Raw genomic sequence first — 20,509 nt, 5'->3', positions numbered from 1 at the left:
CCTCCGCAAACACGTGCATACTAACATAAACACGGATTGGGTGCGCCTACGTAGGAAAACCTGTTACCATGGTTTGCTATAGGAGGCTTCCCTCGGGATTTTACACACATACTAGGGCCAACTCAGATAATAGCCACTTAACCAATGAGCGTGTTGTTTTTGAATGCCAAGTTGCTGCACCATGGGCCTCTAGGTTGTACTTGCCCCCTGGGCTAAATGTTGCCAGTCAGCCCCTGCACAAAGGGAACATGCAAACTCCATGAAGATGATGCACTGGCCAGCATTCGAACCAACAACTCCATGTCAGTAAAAAACAAACACATAAATTGCAGAGAGAGGGCGCTATCACTGCACACATTTACTCAATTAAGCAGGCACATTTTTTTTTACCAGTATCTTTTTACTGCACGTTTTCTTTCACTATCACAAAGTTTTACTTTGGAGCTTTCCTAACTTAACATTACCATAAAAAAACCTGTATCAGACAAAAATCTCGCTAGTTCACGAGAAAGCACGCTGTGCCCACCAATATCATGTCTGCCTCCCGTACATACGACACCTCTGGAACGCGCAGCTGATCACGTGCTGCCACGCGAACACGTGATGACCAACCCAGTAGCGTTTTGGCTTCTTCGTTCAAGGAGCCATATTATTGGTGCTTGTTTCCCTGTAAATGAATAAGGATTTGTCTACAACAAAATGGCTCTGGACAGCTATTTTCTTCTCACGTTATTTCCGGGTCTCGCGCCTGCGCCAATAGGCTGTCTACGGGAGCTGCGGCGGCTCATGATCTGCCGGTAAACGATCATTTTGGTATTGAGACTGGCTCTGTGTTTTGTAGCTATTGAACGACCATGAACTACGAACAGCGCAGGGGTCGTGGTCGGGGCGGCCGTGGTCGGGGCTTCTCATCCCACCACGAAGGTGGCTCGTCTAAAGATTGTAGCGGGGGTGGCAGAGAAAAGCCCCCACCGCATCTGAAAGGCCGGGAGATCGGCATGTGGTATGCCCGGAGACAGGGCAATAAGAGCAAGGATAAGGAGAGGATGGAGGTAGGTGGGCCTCTTGCGGTGTGTGTAACTATAGGATGGTCTGTCTTCCTGTACAACCAGGATGATGCTTCATTCATGGATCCTGTATATCTACATCACAGTGTCTTACATCTGCAGCATCTTCTTCTACATAACCATGTTACAGTGGGGGGAATTTACTAAGACTGGAGCAGCTGTCCATGGCAACCAATCAGCTTCTAGCTTTCATTTTCAAAGCCTAAGGCCCCGTTCACATATAGCGAATTGTCGCGCGATTTCCGCCGCAATATCGTGCATTTTTGCCGCGCGATATCGCGAGAAGTCGCCGGCCAATGTTATTCAATGGAGCTGTCTTAACTCCATGTCGCTCGTCGCGGTCGCAAGTCGCTTCTACCGGACCCTTTTTTCTGCGGATTTTGCGCGATTTTGCTTTTTTCTATGGAGCCCGACGTGGAAGGTCGCGCTACCGTCGCTGGAACGTCGCCCCGAAAGTCGCGCTATCCCGGCCGTGCGGATCCGCTGCAAAAGGTATGTCGCTAGGTGTGAATGGGGTCTAAAGGAGAACTCCAGGAATTGACCCTTGCAGTGGGGCTACCCCTGCACTGCAAGGGTTAACTGCTTGTTTTGGTGTAGGGGCTGGAAGAAAATATACCCACCGAATCCTCGGTCCCTCTGGGCTGGTCCCCGCAGCCTCTTCTCCCCAGGGCTCCAGTGGTCTAAGTCCCACTGACGTTATGTCTAATGCAGGTCCATTCATCCGCCATAGACGTGAGGCGCTGGAGGTCATACTACAGCTGTGTTCTGGCTCCTACAAAAAAACCAGCAGTTAACCTTTGGAGTGTGCGGTTGCCCACTGCAAGGGTTCATTCCTGGAGTTTTTATAACTGAACAAAGAAGAGAGAAGCTGGTTGGTTGCCAAGGGCAACTGCTCCTGTTTTAGTAAATTCCCCCGTGTGTCCCTAAATAATATTCACAGCTCTGTCTGTAAGGGCTCATGTACACGGCATAATAAAATACTGTGATCAATCCTGCATAAAAAACAGGCCATACGGCCTCAGTCACACAGCCACAGAGGCGTAAATAGAAACCTCAGGCACCCGGTGCCCCCCCCCCCCACTCTGGAGCGTTGGCCTGCTGGGAGCTGTAGTCCCAGAAGGCAATGTTGGCACCTCGGCATTTGCCTGGGCTGGGCCTTCTACTTCCTTTCCGGGCTCCCCCCAAACCAGATGGTGGAACACCATGGACCGGTCACAAATGTGACCGCTGCAACCCTGGTAGTTCTGCCAGTGCTTTGGAGAGATTGAAATGAATTGCACAGTGATAGACTGCGCATTCACCATTGTGTGCTCTATAAAAGATTTGTGTCACCTTTATAATCTATCATTTAGGCATTCTCTCTCTGGTGCTGCTATGAAGGAGCAGTGATTTTTGGGCTATGGAAGTATAGTATGCTTTAAGTGAAAATGTTTCTCTTTATAGAGAGCTGTTGTGCGCATGGATGAATCCAGGGAACTACAAATCACAAAGCTTCTTAGCACCGTGCAGGCGCAAAACAATGATGTAAAGCCAACTCTTTCTGAAGACTCCTGGTGGGACGGTGAAAATGAAAGGTAAACTTTAATTATAGGACATGTGAGGAATTATATAGCAAGTGTAGGAATTTTGAGTTTCTAGATGAGATTTCCCAGGAAGGCACTGGTAATGTATCCTTCCCAGGATGCATCTGTTTGATCAGGGCTAAATCTCCAGTGTCACAATCAACCAGGAAGTGGAAAAACATTAAAGGGTTTCTAAACCCTCCGTTTTTTTTGCATATATCTACTCCTAGCAAGCAGCAGATATATGCAAAAAGTTTTTTTTTTAAACGCTTTAAAAGCGGTTTAAACTTACCTGCGTCTTCGCCGCGCGCTCCCGTCCGAAAATCTGAAACTGCTCGGGCGGCCGCATGTGCAGTTCGGATTTTCGGCCGGGAGATGAGGAGAGACGCAAGGTAAGTCTATGGACAGCGTGCACCCGCATGCAGACACACAGGAAGTGCCAGCAAGGACAGAGGAGTTAGCGCTGGAGAGAAGGCTGAAAAGGACAGGAAAGAAGAGGAAGATCGGATTATAGGGCTGCAACAACTAATCGATTATAATCGATTATTGAAAAAGTTGTCAACTTTTTCAATAATCGATTTTGAAAATAATCGTTAGCTGCAGCTCTATCGGATTAAGATGCATCATTTAGGGGAAGTGTTTTAACATTGGGGGGAGGGGAAAAAAAAGATTTGACTTTAATGCCACTTTAATTGTAAGTGAAAGCAAAAAATGTTTACCTAATGAATGTAAGATGATTTCATGTCAGCATGCCGAGCTGCTGATGTGATTTTTTGTTAAAGGTCCACTTTAAGTATTACAACATTTGTATGGTTCCATCTTAATTGTTCATTCCCCCTCCTCTCCAGAAACAGTACTGCTACTCAACTCAGAGAAACTGCATTTCCAGAGAAAGATGCCTGGGATGATGACGATGAAGTTGCGTGTGCTAGTGAGTGTTTTAAGGAAAATACAGCCTTCGATCAAACACTTAAAGAAGAGCTGCAGAGCAAAAAAACGAATCCCAGATACCTTGAAATGCAGGTACTTAATGTAATAAGAATCTATTACACTTCAAAAAAATGTATATGCGTTATGTAAAAGAACTATGAATATTTTTCACCACTGGATGAATTTGTATTCCGTTGGAGAAATTTCCCCTCATTTACTTTTCCATTGATAACAATTTTACCTGATAGGGAGTGAGGGGACATCTGCAAAAGGGACACAAGCGGCAAGAGCAACTGACAGGGGTCTCCTACTCTACAAAAGAGAGCATTTATGTTTCTGTCTGAACATTCTCTACTCCTGGGAATGGCTCCCTCTTGGGAGTGGAATCCAGTATGATCTGTCTTGCTCTGTGCTTCTGCCCCCCTTGGCATCATCAATGGAGTGAGCATGTGGCCAGCTGGAGAATAGACGAGGTGGTGATATGTCAAAGGCAGGCAAACCGTTATCTAAATGTTTGTATTGTTTTAATTTTGAAGGAAAGTGTAGTAAGAAACAAAGACTTCTATTGCGGACATCTTCTTTTAAAAATGTTAGTTGCTTTGCTGCCATGTTGTTCCAGTGGCTTTATATATAAAACAGGCCTGAAACAAGCATGTAGATTAGGAACTCTGTCTTCACCTTAACCTCCTTTGCTTAATATCTTTATACTGGTCAGTAACTTAGAAAGTAATAACATCAGAGACTGCCAGGAGACTAGGATTCTCAGTTGGACGTTGGCAATCGTGCATGTTGCATTTACTACAGGTTTTCTTTAACCTCCCTGGCGGTCTGATTATGGAGGATTTTAACATGCCAAAGCGGTACATTGTTTTTCATGGCAATTTGTTGTTTATATTGTAGGCCTGTAATTCTTAGTAAATCTTCAGAATAACTCACCTAAATCTGTCCAAACAAGAGTCCAGTAGACATCCCGGGTATGATAAAGTTTGAAACACGAAATCATAAATTATAAGAAATTATAATACAATAATAAAAAAAAATGGTCCAGTAAATGGGAATTCTGGGGGCACTGCCTGATCCGTACCACAGTCTATAGAGGACCAAGCTCGCACATCACTGAGCTCGGTCGCAGAATCGTCGCAGTCGTCACTTTCAGTGTCTGATGAAGAATTTCCCAACGAATCGCTATCGCTCAATTCTGCAAGGGATTCTAATTTACTATCGCTGTTTTCTACCTGGTCTGAAACTGATTTTGACCTAAAGGGACGCTTTTTGGATGCCATGAACGTTCACAAGTTTCCAGGCAGAAAGAACCGTAAAAGTGCAGGCAGGGCACTGGACAAAGCTCTACAGACAAACTTGAAGTGAAATAGTTTGATACATAAATGTAATTATAGCAGATTACATTGTATTCTGTGTAAATGTCATGTTTGCACTTTGAATTTCCCGCCGGCTCCGCCCCCCGCTGTGACGCCCGAAAACGCACACAGCAGAGGACACCGCGGGCTCGCAGAGACAAGCTAAGTGACACTTTTGCGCAATCCCGAGTGTGGCTCGGGGTTACCGCTTTTGGTACTGAAAATTAACCCCGAGCCACACTCGGAAATACCGCCCGGGAGGTTAAAGAAGAACTCCAGTCACAATTATTCTTAAACCTTACATTGGGTCTAGCCCTGCGCTGCAAGGGTTAAGTACTTGTTTTCGTCTAGGGATGAAAATCTAAAAGTTATACTCACCTGAATCTTGGAGCTGGCTGGACGTTAGACTGGAGCCTCTTTTGCCTCTCCGGCAGTCTAAGGTCTTTTGAGTCATCATGTCCTATACAGTTTATAGGATGTAAGGACGCCGGGAGACATTCCACCGCTGCAGAGGAGGAGATGGGAGGTAGGGTCCAGAGTAGCAGCCAGCCAGCTGCAAGGTTCAGATGAGTATAAAGTTTTTTATTTTTTTCCCTAGATGAAAACAAGCACACAGCCCTAGCAATGTGGGGGAAGCCCCATTGCAAGTGTCAAGATTATTTCCGCTCAGAGTTCTTCTTTAAAGTGTCCTGTTGGCGAAACTGATCATAACAAAGCCAGGGTAAGGAGGGTTAGCTGCACTCTTCTGTAATGGCTAGTTCACACCAAGCGCAGAGCAGGTGCAAACCGGATCAAAACTGCGTCCAATGTATTCCTATGGTATTTTTAGCTCCAGTTCACATCGCAGTGTGCAGATCCAGAGCAGGTAAAAAAAACTGCAGCAGGCCCTATTTTACCTGCTCTGGATCTGCAAACGCATCAAAAACGCATGCAAATGCCTGGAACGCACTGAAAGCCAATGTTAAACTAAAAACAATTATTTTTTTTTGCCAAAAATGCATCTAAAAGATGTGCAGAAACCTGACCCGGAACTGCTCTGCATTTGGTGTGAACAAGGCCTTAAGGGATGTAATAATGTTTTACATAAAACCATCTAACCAGGATTGTAATCGTCAAATAAAAATAAATATGCTAACTATGAGGGAAAGAATGGTCAGCAGTTATAGTAACCTAATTATTTTTAATGGTGAGTACAGAGTAAAAAAGAAAATTAAAACTGAACAAAAGATTTTGCCTCTAGGTCAATACCGGTGTCTACTTCAAATTCAATGACGTTTACTGACCAATTAATAACCTTTCATTCATATGGGCTGATTTATGAACCGTTCGCCAGCAGTCACATGGCATTACTGCTAGTAAATGGAGCAGAGAAGCATAGGAAAAGGCAAGGTCCACTTACTACATCAGTCGCACTCACAATTTCGCTGTATTTTTTTTTTTTTTCTTCACTCTTTTTAATGCAGTAATTTGAGATGCGATAGTGGGGGTTGCTAATGTAATAAGTGAACTTCAATTTTAGTGCAAGGTCAGCTTTAGGTTTATTTGTTAATTCGGCCTCTCTGACAGTCTTAATGTGCTATGAAATGTAATGCTTGTTTGCTGCATCTGTATATTTGTGTAATGGCTTCTAGTTTACATCTTTAGTGATTCTGTTTTGCTTTGTATTTCCAGCGGTTCCGTGCAAAGTTACCATCGTACACTATGAAAGAGGTGAGAAAATATGACCTAATAATGTTATGTCTGTCTTGCCTGGTGTATAGTATATGACTGGAAATATTTATCAAACATTATTTTATAACCATTACTCATATTGCTGTACAGGGAGTGAGGCGCTGTTGGTTAGAACAGTGTTCGGTGCAATGTGTCCATCTGCTGGAGAGGCAGGGCACTTTGTGTGAATGAGCTTTCCTATGTGTTGTCAGCACAGGTATTTTAAAACAAGCTGTGTATTTTAGTAGTTAAAAAAGTAAAATACCCCCAAAGTTATTACTGTATATGCAGGTTGACTGCATTCCAGTAATTGTGAGTGTTCAACTGAGTTTTAGCATCACATGAGATTATATTTTGCAATGTTAGGTGCACTTCTTTCTTAATGACACCACAAGGCACCTAGCCATCGCATGTGTGTGGCATTGCACCACAGTGCATGATAACCTAATACCATGAGGGGAGTATATCAAAACTGGAGCAGCTGTCCATGGCAATCAATCGGCTTCTCTCTCATTTTCAAATCTTAACGGAGCAAGCTGAATAGAGAAGCTGATTGGTTGCCATGGGCAGCTGCTCCAGGATCTGTCTGCTCCAGTTTTAATATTGCCCTCCATGTGTTCTGATGCAATTTAAAAAAAAGTGCATGCACTTCTTTGAGTGGGATTAGGCTGTAGTAAGCAGCCCATTCAAATGTATGGGCTACCTACCACAACGCAGCGCAAGTGCACCTTTCAATGCACCTATGATGTCACATTGTAGCGATGTTACTGGAGGCTAAATATTTTTTGTTACCGCAGCGCTGAATACTGAAAAATGGCCTGGATGGGAAGGGGGTTTAACACCGCGGATGTCAACTGGTTAATGAGTGTAATGATGTATGATGGAAATCTAAAGTGCCTCATTAACGCAGCCAAAAAGGGGTTGGTCATTTGGTGGCGGTGGGTACTTCCGCCAAGCACTTCAACCCACTAATCATGTGTTGGAGCTCGCTCAGGACATGGGTTTGGCAGGTCTATTAATTCAACTTTGTGTCTGAGGTATAACCTATACTGTGACGCAGTAACATTGTGTGTATTCATGATTTTAGTTGACCTTTTAGTACATGTTCTGAAGTGAAGGCATCTTGTGACTGCAAACACCGGTTAGTTTTGAAATCGATCATCACTGTGAATTCTAATTCCAGCTTGTCTTGAGTTTTCATTGAAATGAAACCCCTACCCCCCTTCTGGTGCTGAGCACCACCATATAACTTGCCATTCAACTGTCAAATATCAGGGCTTCTACTATGAAATGCTTCCTTTGGATATCTGAAGGTGAAGCTTTGTGCCATGGGCAGAATTTAAAGGGCCCCATATATAGCCTAGGCTGGGGATCCAAGTAACCTCATAGTGATTGATTTGAATTTCAACACTGATACGTGGCGGCATCACAAGATTCAGCATCACAAGATTTAAATGAACTAGATCTGGCCCAAAAGGTTTATGCTTTGTTACCTATAGAAAGGATTTAGACCTGTCAGGTTCCTTTTTAAAGTACACCGAAAAGCTCCTTAGTTACTACATTAGGAGCTGGTTAGTTCCTAAAGTTTTAGCTGTAGGTTTTGCAAAACAAAATCTAAATATCCAATCTTTACAGTTTTAAAACCCTACAGACTTAGAATCTGACACTTCAGCCTGACAGCAGTCCACTAACATCTGAAAGTTGATGTCTTTAAGATTGCCTGATGTCACAGCAGCTTCTAAGAGTACATAACACTGCAATTAATTCAAAAACAAATCACACAAATGTCCTATAAATATGGGAATTGGCTACACTCTGAAAAGCTGGGAGACATTGAGTAATGACTTCATTGTAATCTTTTTATGTGTAAGTCTGTACAATAATGTATAATAACCTAAGGCTGAATATTCATATTTTTTCATTAGCCCAGATGTATTTTACCTAAGTGCTAAAGTGACACTGCAAAGGGTTATGTTTTGTTTTTTCATCAAGGTGCTTTTCTTCTAATGTACTGCGTGATGTAATTTTTGTTGTTTCCGTTTTCAGGAGATAATTAAAATGATAAATTCCAGTCGGGTGACCGTTATTAGTGGTGAGACTGGGTGTGGAAAAACTACCCAAGTGACGCAGTTCATTCTGGATGACTACATCTTGAAGGGCAAAGGGTCCTCATGCCACATTGTCTGTACTCAACCAAGGAGAATAAGTGCCATTTCGGTAACATATTGCAACTACAATCTCATTATAGACCATTTTATTGTTTTTTGTTTTTTTTACAGGCCAAGTCACCTTAAACACAAGAGGCCTCACAGTAGCTAGATTGGTTGTATCATTATTGTTATACTAAGATTCTTATTGTCCTTTTTTTATTTTTATTTTTTGCAGGACCAATAAACCTAAAGCACAGTTTAGCTTTATGTTAGAACTGCATGTACTATTACACACATGTATGGGATGGGAAATGGGGGAGCGGTTAGCTTTGTGCAATCTGTTTGTGCATGATACATAAGGTTTCATGAAGAAAAATAGTAGTAAATGTATCCAATTCTAACTCACAAAAGGCCCAGAAGGCAATATTTTGGGTTCAGAGAGATTAAGGAACCCTTTTTTATCTTGAACAAGATGTGATCACTCGCTCTTAGTATCCCTGAATAACAATAAAGGCTTTGATTTAGATGAAATTTGGAGTTGTACAGCCACAATGGTCCCCTTACTGGAGTGTGTGGTTCCACTCCCAATAGATTTCTACTTTCTATAATATGCTTCTCACCCACCAAGCTGCTGTATTTCCTTATCAGCCTAAGCATAAATGCAAGATGGCCATTGGAATGTTGGAAGACTGAAGGGCTGTAAATGAGTTTCCCCCAAATTATCTGACAGACTCATACAATTATATATTCTTCATAGGTTCTATGTGAGACCTAAACAACTTTCCAAATTTCATCTAAATCACACCCTTTATGTCCCGTGTGCTTTGCGGTCTTGGGTACATTTTTCCCACTTACTGTGGACATGCCCACTGATTTAGGGTTACTGGGAACAAGTGAATTCATTTTTTTCACAATAAATTGGGTTCCGTGATTCCTAGTGTACAGGAACTTGGTTGTGTGTAGGTGTGTCTTTAGTTCTAACAAGCTCTTAAAATGTTGCTTAGATAATTGTAAATACTAATTTTAAGATAGGAGTTCACTGACTGTTTTCAGATTTGGACAATGTATTTTTTACGTTGGAGGAGAGCCAATTTTGTTAAAATTAATTATAAAAAGTATTGAATTATGCAGTATGTGTTATACCAATGACAGTAACTATCAGGACAATTAAAGCGGACCTTTACACTCATCAAATTGTACAAATGCATCTCTCTATGTATTATGATTAATAACATAGACATGTCAGATGTAAAATGCTGTGATTTTGAAATACTTGCACAGCATTCACTTCCTGCTTTTAAAAGTGCAAATGACTTCATTTTGCCAAAACAAGGCACACTGGGATTGCTTGTCATCAGCAGAGCATTGCTGGGAAATCTCATCTCAGGGAAAGGCTTTTTCCTCCCCTGAGATGAGGTGCATGGTCACATGTCTAGTCACATGTCTAGTCACATGTCTAGTCACATGTCTAGTCACATGTGCCAGAAATCCAGGAAGTAGTAGGAGAGCTAGTAATCTGCCCTTAGTAAACATGGCCACTGTTGGAGGACTGGGGAAGAAAAGAGAAATGGGGTATGCAAAGAATACAAAGCCGGCAATTATCCAGAAGTATGTTTTTGTAGATTGTCATTACTAAACATTTCTAAAGGTGTGTTTGTTGTTATTTTAAAGATCTGGGTAAAGGTCCGCTTTAACATAATTGCTATCACTAAAAAGGGCTTACAAGCCAGCCCTTCCATAGCTTCTTGCCCAGCTCAGGTGAAGGTAAAGGTCTGCTTAAAGAGACCGAGAGAGCTGCCCTGTCTAACTATGCACTGGTATTTTTATATACAGACTAACCTGTCAGATAAATAGGATAAGCCCTCTCCTAATAAAAGTCAGATTCTGCTAAAAAAAATGCAAGAAAATATATCTTATGTCCTTTTCAGGTTTCATCACAGTGTCCTCTTCATCAGAGGTCAGGATAATTGGAGTTATAAAACTGTTTAGCAGAGAGGCAACATTTTTATTGAAATGTACAGATGGCTGAAGGCCTTGTTTTGCCAAAGATATCTATATAGAATATTTGTACACCATAGCGTCTGTTTGCATACCTGGAATTGCATATATTTATATGTCAGCATGGTGTGTATTCCATGCCTACGGCAGTGAATATTTTAATGCAATGTAGTCTCTGTACATATTTGATGCTGCATCATTTATATAAATGTACTCAATGTTTTTTGTGGATATTGGTTACTAAATGTAATCCCTTTAATTTATCTTTATGCACATCCCTTGCCAACAGGAACGCCGTTTGATCATCTGCTTTAATGTATTTATATTCTGTATAAGTGTGCAGTGAAAAGCACATTTTGCCTTTTTTAAAATTGAAAAGGCATTTCTTATGATGATCCTATTGTTATTGATTGTCTTTATTTTTTAAATGCTATGCTGCTAAGATACTTGTTTCATTTCATATATTTTTGATTATTAGATAACTTAAAGTTTATGCCAATATGTATTTATTTTAGGTAGCAGAACGTGTTGCTGCAGAGCGAGCTGAACCATGCGGGAGGGGGAATAGCACTGGTTACCAAATTCGTCTTGAAAGGTATGCCATAGTAGATTAATAATTTGTTAATTGGAGTCCTCCTGTCATTATTGTCCAGATAAATCATAGCTTTGTAAACTTGGTGTATCAATATAAATACTCCAGGCATGTGGTTCTTGGTTGCAACTACTACACACAGAATCAATGGAGCATCTGTGTGGTTGAGCTTCACTAATGTGCCAAATTGTATTTTTTATTTTTTTGCTAGAAGCAATTTTTTTTCTTCGTAAAAGCTTATTGGATTATAGAATGAAGCATAAGTGAGGACTTGGGATTTTGTTTAGCAATGGGCTTTGCCGAGTTATGCAAATTAAGCCAGTACAGTAATACCTTGGTTTACGAGCATAATTGGTTCCGGCAGCATGCTTGTAATCCAAAGCGCTTGTATATCAAAGCGAATTTCCCCATAGGAAATAATGGAAATTCAGATGATTCGTTCCACATCCCAAAAATATTCATATAAAATGATTATAATACTGTACAAAATATAAAGAAAAATAAACCAATTACAGGTACCTTTGTGGCCGGTGTGAGAGGGACAAGAGAGAGGAGGATTATTGTGTAGGACAACTTTCACTGTCACTAACGGAATCACTGCTATCTCTTGACTCAATGGAATCTTTTTCATTTCGTGAAACCTTAACAAGGAATCTATCCAATGTGACATTGCATTGTCGTTAAACAGACTCATCGCTCGCACTGCTACAGCCTTATTCGGGTGGCGCTTTTCTATAAAATTTTGCTCTTATTGCAAGACATTGCTTCTATATCAAGGCAAAATGTTTCAGAAATGTTTGCTTGTCTTGCAAAACGCTCTCAAACCAAGTTACTTGTAAACCAAGGTATTACTGTAGTTTTATCCTGCAGTGCAGGTAAACATAGAATAGTGTTCCTGTCTGTGGGGGATAGCAATATAATTATTCCGTAGACAATACTTTTCACTAGGGATGCACCGATACAGGTATCTGTGCTGATAGTGGGCATTTTCACAAGTACCCGCGAAAATGCCCCGATACTAAATGCTGATACCGTTGCTTGACATATTTTTGAACTGGCTGCCTGAGGTCCCGCACTTGCTGGGGAACTCGGCAGCTTTTCAGTGAACTGAGGTGCCTGTTTACAGTGCTGGCCACACATCTCCTCCTCCTTACTGGGGAACCCCGCCGCCCTCATCTCTGAATTGAATAGATACAAGTGCAAAAGCTCTCGTAGTCTTGGTTTCGCTTAGATTTAGTAAATTTACAAAACAAATATCAGAATCGCACTGTCGGCAAAATAAGTACTGAGCAAAGTAACGAGTGTGAATAATAGCCATCTCCTCTAATGCTGATACTTATTTCCTTGCACTCTTTTGCTGCCCTGTGTTTCTGCTGTAGACCTATGAAATACCTGGTGCTTCTAGATATTGGGAGCATGTGATGCTTTCTTCCTCTGTCATTGCCCTCACAAGGATAATCACCCTCCTCATTTACCCTGATATATCATCTAGTGATAGGACATCATTTACAGTACCATATACAGAGCTGGTTGGTTAGTCTCTCCTTACAGTCCTTTGTTTTAGGCTTGTTTACTATAGAAATAATTGGTGGAATTGATGGGTAACATTTTACAATACTTTCACTTCTTACATGAGTAATGCATCTAGAAATGGCATGTTAACTTCTTCTGGGGGAATGTTTCTGCCATGTTGCATGTAATGGAATTATTTTCTTTTTTTAAACATTTTAGCCAGTTGCCTCGGAAACAGGGTTCTATCTTGTACTGTACAACTGGCATAGTTCTACAGTGGCTTCAGTCTGACCAGTAAGTACACACCTATGCATATCAATACTGTAAATATACTTTGTGTTATAAATGATTTTCCAGCCAGTTTTGTTTCGTTTCAGATGCTTGGCCAATGTCAGTCACATTGTCCTTGATGAAATTCATGAGAGAAACCTGCAGTCTGATGTCCTCATGGCCATAGTAAAGGATCTTTTGAACCGTCGCCCAGATTTGAAGATCATACTGATGAGTGCCACTCTCAATGCAGAAAAGTTTTCTCGCTACTTTGGTGAGTTGTTTTTTAAATGGAAATGTTTAGTTCAGTGCCGTTCCCCCATCCTATCAACTGCTGTGAGTTTTACTGTGTACTATCTAAAGAAGTTTTCGGTTTGTAGATTTTGGTTTAGTGTTAATTTGTGAGTTGGGATGGTGGAAATTTGATAGAGTGTAATACTTTTTTTTTTTTCTTGGTACAAATGTTTGGTGCCAATTTTTTAGCTTAAGATGTTCGGCGTATTGCATTTAAGTCTGCATTCACACCTGAAAAGAGTAGATTTCTGAAGCTTTTTGTGAATTTTTACACATTTTAAAAGCATTTTGCAAGCTTTGTGCGATCGTTTTTTGCAAGTATATCAAGCGTCGGGCATTTTTCCTTTAGCCAGTGAAAAGCTGTTCTAGAGGAGGAGAGTAGTTCTTCAGCATCAAAAACATAAATGCTTGTGTCTTGTGTTACGCATTTTTGGCCCATACACTTTAATGGAATCACCTCTACAAAATAAAATCATATAATGCTCCGAATCGCTAAGCATTAAGATGTAAATGGCCACAATAGAAAACAATGGAATTTTGATGTTTAGCCTTGTCAGGCATAGGGAAATGTGCAAAAACATTTTCAGATGTGAATGGGAGATTAGATTAGTGCTCATTTCAATATTTTTAAGATACAAACAGGAGACAAGATGAGAAAGCATGTGACAGCAGGGTATTACCAAGCACAAGGTCATCAAACGGGAGACAAGTACAAAGAGGAGTGCGTGCGAGGTGAGGCTAGGGCAAATGCAATGTGTACTATTGAGAGCACAAGAAAATGAAATGGGGTGGGGGGGAGACTTGACATACGGTTTTCTTCAAAGGAGGAAGGGAGCAGGAGTGGGAAGAAATGGAGAAGAAAAAAAGGAGCAGACAGTAGAGTGGACCAACTCAAGGGAAAGAGGAGCAGAGAGGCAAAAAAGCAAGAGAGGATTGGAGAGGAGAGCAGCGGTCCCGAAGAGGTGGCAATGAAGCCATCATGTGAAGAGCAATGCAATACATTGAAAAAAGTACAGTAAAACATTTGTAAAAACTAAATTTCCCGACGTTATGTTATAAAACATCTGTTCTTACCCATATTTTTGGTAAAACATAAAAGACAGGGTCACATCGGGTAAATAGACCCCACACATGTCAAGCCTTAAAATTATATTAAATACCACACTGAAAATTGGCCATAGGCGATGCTTAAAACGATTTTACCGATCATCAGTTTAGTGCTAATTAATGGCCCTAAAATGGCCCTAAAATTATTGCTCACACCAACGTTCGCGGTTATATGTAACATGTGCGGCACAATAGGTGCAATAGTTGTTATTGCACGTAGGCGCACCCGACGCATATCTGCATGTGTATGTGGAGGGCGGAGAATTTAAAAAAAAAAATGTTTTTGCTTTTTAAATTTTTTTTTTTTTATGCTTTATTTTTTTATGGTTCTTTAATTTTTGTATTACTTTTTTTTTTTACACAACTTTATTGCTATTACATGGGAGGGGATAAGAAGCCCCCTATGTGATAGCCAATTTACATGACAGGACCTCTTCATGGAGACATCAGGGGTCTCCAAGACCCCTAATGCCACCTAGGGACCCCCAGAGAAGCTGATGAAGCAGAGATCTGCTTCATCAGCTTCTGTTCTGTAGCTGGAAAGTGACACTGAATGCAGGAAGTGATGTAATATACATCACTTCTCCATTCCGGGACTGGAGAGTAGATCAAAGGAAGATCGTGTACTGATCTCCCTTTGATCTCCTGTCACAGAGCCGTGCCGGTGGCAGGCAGTGGCAGCTGCTGGTAATACAAGCGTTCGGGCGTCTCGAGACGCTCGATCGCTTGAATGTAAAGCTCCTGGCCGGCCATGTAATTACAACGGCCGGCCAGCAAGCTTCTCGTCAGATGAGCGCACAAGTGGATTTTTCAAGCCCTGCTTATGGGCATTTTGGTTATAAGTTGTATATTTGGGCATTAGTTGATTCTTTAAGAACATTTATTGAGTTTTTATTTATATTTAAATCTTGTATGTAGAAAATATAGCTACTTAGTATGAGAGGTGTGACTGAATTATGTATACACAGACATCAGGTGCAGGCTGCAGTGTGCTCCCCCTCGTCAAACAATCTCCAATCAGCTGCATGAAATGGAGGTCCATAAAAATCCAACTTTATTGTTTTAAATTCCATGCAAAGTTCAAAATACAAGGTATACACCGCCATACTCTAATTAGTGGGCGAGAGACTATGGTGGTGTATATCTTGTATTTTGAACTTTGCATGTAATTTACAACAATAAAGTTGGATTTTTATGGACCTCGGTTTGGTGCCACTGATTGGAGAGATATATTTCAAATTAAGGGTGTGAAATAAAAGATGCAACTAGTACACCAATTGTAAAACAAAATCCTAAATGGGACTTTTCGAACAAAAAGTCTCACAATCTGCACCAAATAAATGATTGTTCAGAAAATTTGTTTGTCACTATTTAGCCCAATAGAAGTGTGTTGCAGTAATCCATGAGGATGATGGCGAAATATTCTACTATGCGCCTAATAAACTATATGTACTGCAACAATAGTTTGTGACCTGAATCACAACCAAATAAGATGTCATGTGCGATAATTAGTAGAGCTGCAACAGTTAATCGATTTAGTCGATTAAAATCGACGATTGAAAACGTTGGCAACGTTTTCGATTCGTCGGCTATCGATTGATTTGCCTGTTCGGGGCTGTTCCGGGCTCCACATGCGGCCTGAGCCACACGTCACACGCTGCTCCCGCTGCGGCCGCCGTGCCCACGGCACAGGCCGCGTAAGCCACGCCCACCGCACAGGACGCTGAAGCCGCGCACGCCGCTGCTCTACTTCCTGACGCGATCTCCCTCACTCGTCGCTGGCCCGCCGACAATCGAGGGCCCACCTTCTGAAGCCAGTGGTGGACGGAGCTGCAGTGTGGAACAGGTGTGCGGGGATATAGTGGTGGAATAGGTGTCAGTGTGGAACAGCTGTGTGGAGAGGCAGTGGTGGAATAGGTGTATGGGGGTGCAGTGTGGACCAGGTGTATGGGGGTGCAGTGTGGACCAGGTGTCAGTGTGGAACAGCTGTGTGGAGAGGCAGTGGTGGAATAGGTGTATGGGGGTGCAGTGTGGACCAGGTGTATGGGGGTGCAGTGTGGACCAGGTGTCAGTGTGGAACAGCTGTGTGGAGAGGCAGTGGTGGAATAGGTGTATGGGGGTGCAGTGTGGACCAGGTGTATGGGGGTGCAGTGTGGACCAGGTGTCAGTGTGGAATAGCTGTGTGGAGAGGCAGTGGTGGACCAGGTGTATGGGGGTGCAGTGTGGACCAGGTGTATGGGGGTGCAGTGGTGGAATAGGGGTGCAGGGATGCAGTGGTGGAACAGGGGTGCAGGGATGCAGTGGTGGAACAGGTGTGCGGGGGTGCGGTGGTGGAAAAGGGGTATGGAGGTGCAGTGTGGAACAGGTGTATGAGTGTGATGTGGTGGAATAGGTGTTTGGGGGTGCTGTGTTGGAACAGGTGTACAAGGGTGCTGTGTGAAACAGGTGTATGGGTGCAGTAGTGGAATAGGTGTGGGGGTGCTGTGGTGGAACAGGTGTACAAGGGTGCTGTGTGAAACAGGTGTTTGGGGGTGCAGTAGTGGAATAGGTGTGGGGGTGCTGTGTGGAACAGGTGTATGGGTGTGAAGCGGTGGAACAGGTGTATGAAGGTGCAGCGAGGAATAGGTGTATTGGCGTGCAATGGTGGAATAGTTGTGTGGGGGTGCCGTTGTGGAACAGGGGTGCTATGGTGGAACAGGTACGAGTTACGCTACGCACGCCGCGGACGCCACGACCACGCCACGTATGCCACGCCCACCACACAAGCCGGACACACGCCCGCAGAGCACGCCGCCGCGACTTACAAGGGTTCAGAAACAGGTAAGGGGGACCTGTTTTAATGTTTCCTGTTTTAAAAAAAAAAAGCGGCACACTGTAGAATACCACCAGCTATAGAGGAACAACAAATCCCAGCAATAATATATTAAACACCCGGTATAATGTATTATTGCTGGGACTTGTTGTTCCTCTATAGCTGGTGGTATTCTCCATTGCGCTGTATAATGTATTTTTGCTGGGATTTGTTCCTCTATAACTGGTCAGTGGTAATCTGCATTGCGCAGTATAAATCATTATACAGCGCAATGGAGAATACCACCAGCTATAGAGAATATGCAGAATGCAGAATAACGCCAGCTACAGAGGACTACAAATCCCAGCAATAGTGCATTATAGTATAATGTACTATTGCTACATTCCTCTATAGCTGCTGGTATTCTGCACTGCGCCGCTGTATAATGTACTATATTGCACACCACACTTTTTTTTTTACTTCCACCGCGCCAAGCTTGCTCCCATGATGGACTACAATCTTAACACAAACTAGTCGTCAATCACTGGAGCCTTTTTTTTTTTTATCCGATTAACCGATTAATCGAACTTAATAATCGGCCAACTAATCGATTATGAAAATAATCGTTAGCTGCAGCCCTAATAATTAGCATTCCTCAACAACCTCGATTTAATGTAATTTGGCCCACTGTCTTTGTCGGTGAAAACTGGTGCAGATTAATCATGAAGTCAGGGAATGTCAGGCCCCCGGTAACAGTGTGTAAAGAGAACAAAAGAAGCTACTGCATCTAGGCTATTTGGAGAACAGCATCACTTTAAAGGTTCCAGCTGGAAACCAAGGTCCTGCCCAGGCTTTGAAGGCTTCCTGGCATCATCAAGTAGTTTGCTACTGAGGCGCAACAGGAACGTGTTACCTTTTCTGGAACTATAAAGAAAAGCTACTGCACTATTCGACCTAACAGAATATCCTTTGACTCTGGTGAATGTGTATAAAACAGTTTATTTTGCTGAGAATGAAATGTTATCTATGTGTTTCCTCTGTACAGATAAGTGTCCAATGCTGCATATTCCTGGATTTACTTTCCCGGTCAAAGAGTATCTCTTGGAAGATGTCATTGAAATGCTAAGGTTTGTTTCATTTTACATTTTTCCTCTTTCTAATAACATGTAAGCATAGGTCCACTGTAATGCTTCAGCACCTATTTATGTGTACTGTATCCTTAGTGGCAACTGTACCGCCATGTAGCTAGATGCAGGTGGGCTGTCTTCTGTGAGACAATGTGACCCTTGCAGCTCTAGAACTCATGTAATGTACATCATATGTTTAGGTATTCGCCTAAAGACAAAGACAGTAGGCCTCAGTGGAAGAAACGGTTTATGCAAGGACGAATGATGCGACCAGAGACGGCAGAGAAGGAGGAGATTTACCAGGAGCGCTTTCCAGGATTTGTGCGGAAACTTCAAGAACGGTACGTTGCGGACATTTCCTCAAATTGTGCAAACTTTATGGACTTTATTCTGCCTGGGTGCGCTAGTTTTATTGTGCAGGTGGAAAAAAACACTGTTGTACACATGTCAAAGAATTCAGAATTGTATGTATAGAACCTTAATAAAACTCTACTAACAAAAAGAAAAGCATTCAGCAGGATTTATATGCTTAATTTACAAAAGCATGAGGTATTTTCACTGCCATGTGTTTTCACCGGTTTAATACAGACACATTTGTTTTATCGATGTTTGAGGTCTTTTAAATGTAAAAGTCAATATACAAAGATTATTGCACAGCTTACCACACCACTGGGACTCTTAAGCTGGCCAAAATTAATTTAGTAGGTGACCCATTTGGAACCCTTCCACGCAGCATCCTTCGATCACAAAATCGATGGGGCCGTTTAGAAAATTTGGGGGCTAATGGTGACAGTAGCTAATCGGCTGCCGTCACAGTAATGGTATTCTGACAGTGGCACACTTGCCGCTGTCACAATACAACAGCCCATCGCGTGTTTTGTCCATCCACACTGTTTCGTGTGGATGGAGGAATCTGATATATGTCTTTCATTCAGGCCACAGGCTGAACGAAAAAAATGTGACTGTGTATGGCCAGCTTTAGTGAAGTCTCTAATGTGGGATGGATAATGAGGCAGGAAAGTGATTGGTTGAGGTGATGTAATAGCAGTTTATGAGACGATAAACCTTTTTTATAAGTTATTCTCTCTTTTCTATAGCTACTCTGAAAGTACTATCCATGCCTTGCAATGTATAGATGACGAGAAGGTTGACCTTGAACTGATTGCTGAGCTTATCAGGCACATTGTCCTAAAAGGGGAGGTAAGGTTAAACACTGTAATGTCTTTATCTATATTTTGTACTTTCTTTTATGTTGAAGGAACTCAGGTGTGTGCATGTAAAAACTTTTATTTACTTTAGTCTCCCTGTATACTTATTCAGTACTACGGTTGCTAAATTGTAGTCCTAAACTGAGCTATGTTTAATTACATGTGCCATCCTTTTTTCCTTTGTATACCAGCTGAAACTTCATATCAGCCTGACAGTAGGTATAGCTACACTGACTCCTGAAGCCATAGCTGGTTTTAGACAAAATAAGGTCCCAGGCAGAAGTTGAATGTGGGACACTGTATGCTGAAATTCTGTACTGGCTGGAGGGTGTCCTACATTTATAAAATAAAAAAAAAACTGAGACCAAAGGTACACATTGTCTTTTAAATGTTGTTCTCGATTATCTAAACCCAAGAACAAAAATGTAATCTATTGCAGCTTACAAGTCCTTAGATGTGGTGGCTGCCTTAGTTTTATTTACAAAAGCTTTTTTCCCCTTGTTTTTTACCTGGTGATCCTGCCAGTAACACACTTCCTGTTCTTCATTCGCTGTACTCTTTATCTATGAAGCAGCAGCGTTGTCACCCTGGGACAGAGCTAAAAGACACCTCCCCCTGTCCTCTTCTTCAAAATCAAGGGGGAACATTTTCTGTAGAGAAGACAACTAGGAACAATGTTAACTTCATGTGCACCTGCTGCAGGTTTATTCATTCTCTGCTCACAACAAACATGACAGGATAAGCAGGTTTTTTTTTTTTTTTGCACATAACGAACAGAGATAACAAAATACTGCCAGTGGTATATTTAATGGAGCAAATAAAAGAAGGGTTTT

At 42.0% G+C, this 20,509-nt stretch overlaps 1 protein-coding gene across 1 annotated transcript in view; it reads left to right on the top strand.

Annotated features, from left to right (window-relative positions):
* The first annotated feature begins 819 nt into the window (after nucleotides 1-819).
* DHX36 (DEAH-box helicase 36) overlaps nucleotides 820-20,509 on the top strand; it is a 40,144-nt gene continuing 20,454 nt past the window's right edge. Inside the window, exons 1-11 of the mRNA XM_018571178.1 lie at nucleotides 820-1,052; nucleotides 2,511-2,641; nucleotides 3,478-3,652; nucleotides 6,589-6,627; nucleotides 8,674-8,844; nucleotides 11,291-11,370; nucleotides 13,099-13,173; nucleotides 13,257-13,423; nucleotides 18,387-18,468; nucleotides 18,669-18,809; nucleotides 19,566-19,668. Coding sequence (XP_018426680.1) covers nucleotides 855-1,052; nucleotides 2,511-2,641; nucleotides 3,478-3,652; nucleotides 6,589-6,627; nucleotides 8,674-8,844; nucleotides 11,291-11,370; nucleotides 13,099-13,173; nucleotides 13,257-13,423; nucleotides 18,387-18,468; nucleotides 18,669-18,809; nucleotides 19,566-19,668 — 1,362 coding nt within the window. The 5' untranslated portion in view covers nucleotides 820-854. The remainder of the gene's footprint in view (nucleotides 1,053-2,510; nucleotides 2,642-3,477; nucleotides 3,653-6,588; nucleotides 6,628-8,673; nucleotides 8,845-11,290; nucleotides 11,371-13,098; nucleotides 13,174-13,256; nucleotides 13,424-18,386; nucleotides 18,469-18,668; nucleotides 18,810-19,565; nucleotides 19,669-20,509) is intronic.

Source organism: Nanorana parkeri, unplaced genomic scaffold, assembly GCF_000935625.1.
Source record: "Nanorana parkeri isolate BGI_ZX_2015 unplaced genomic scaffold, ASM93562v1 scaffold1692, whole genome shotgun sequence".
NCBI classification, from domain to species: domain Eukaryota; kingdom Metazoa; phylum Chordata; class Amphibia; order Anura; family Dicroglossidae; genus Nanorana; species Nanorana parkeri.
The sequence above is the reverse complement of the archived record's forward strand: the minus strand, read 5'-3'. Positions and strand labels throughout refer to the sequence as shown.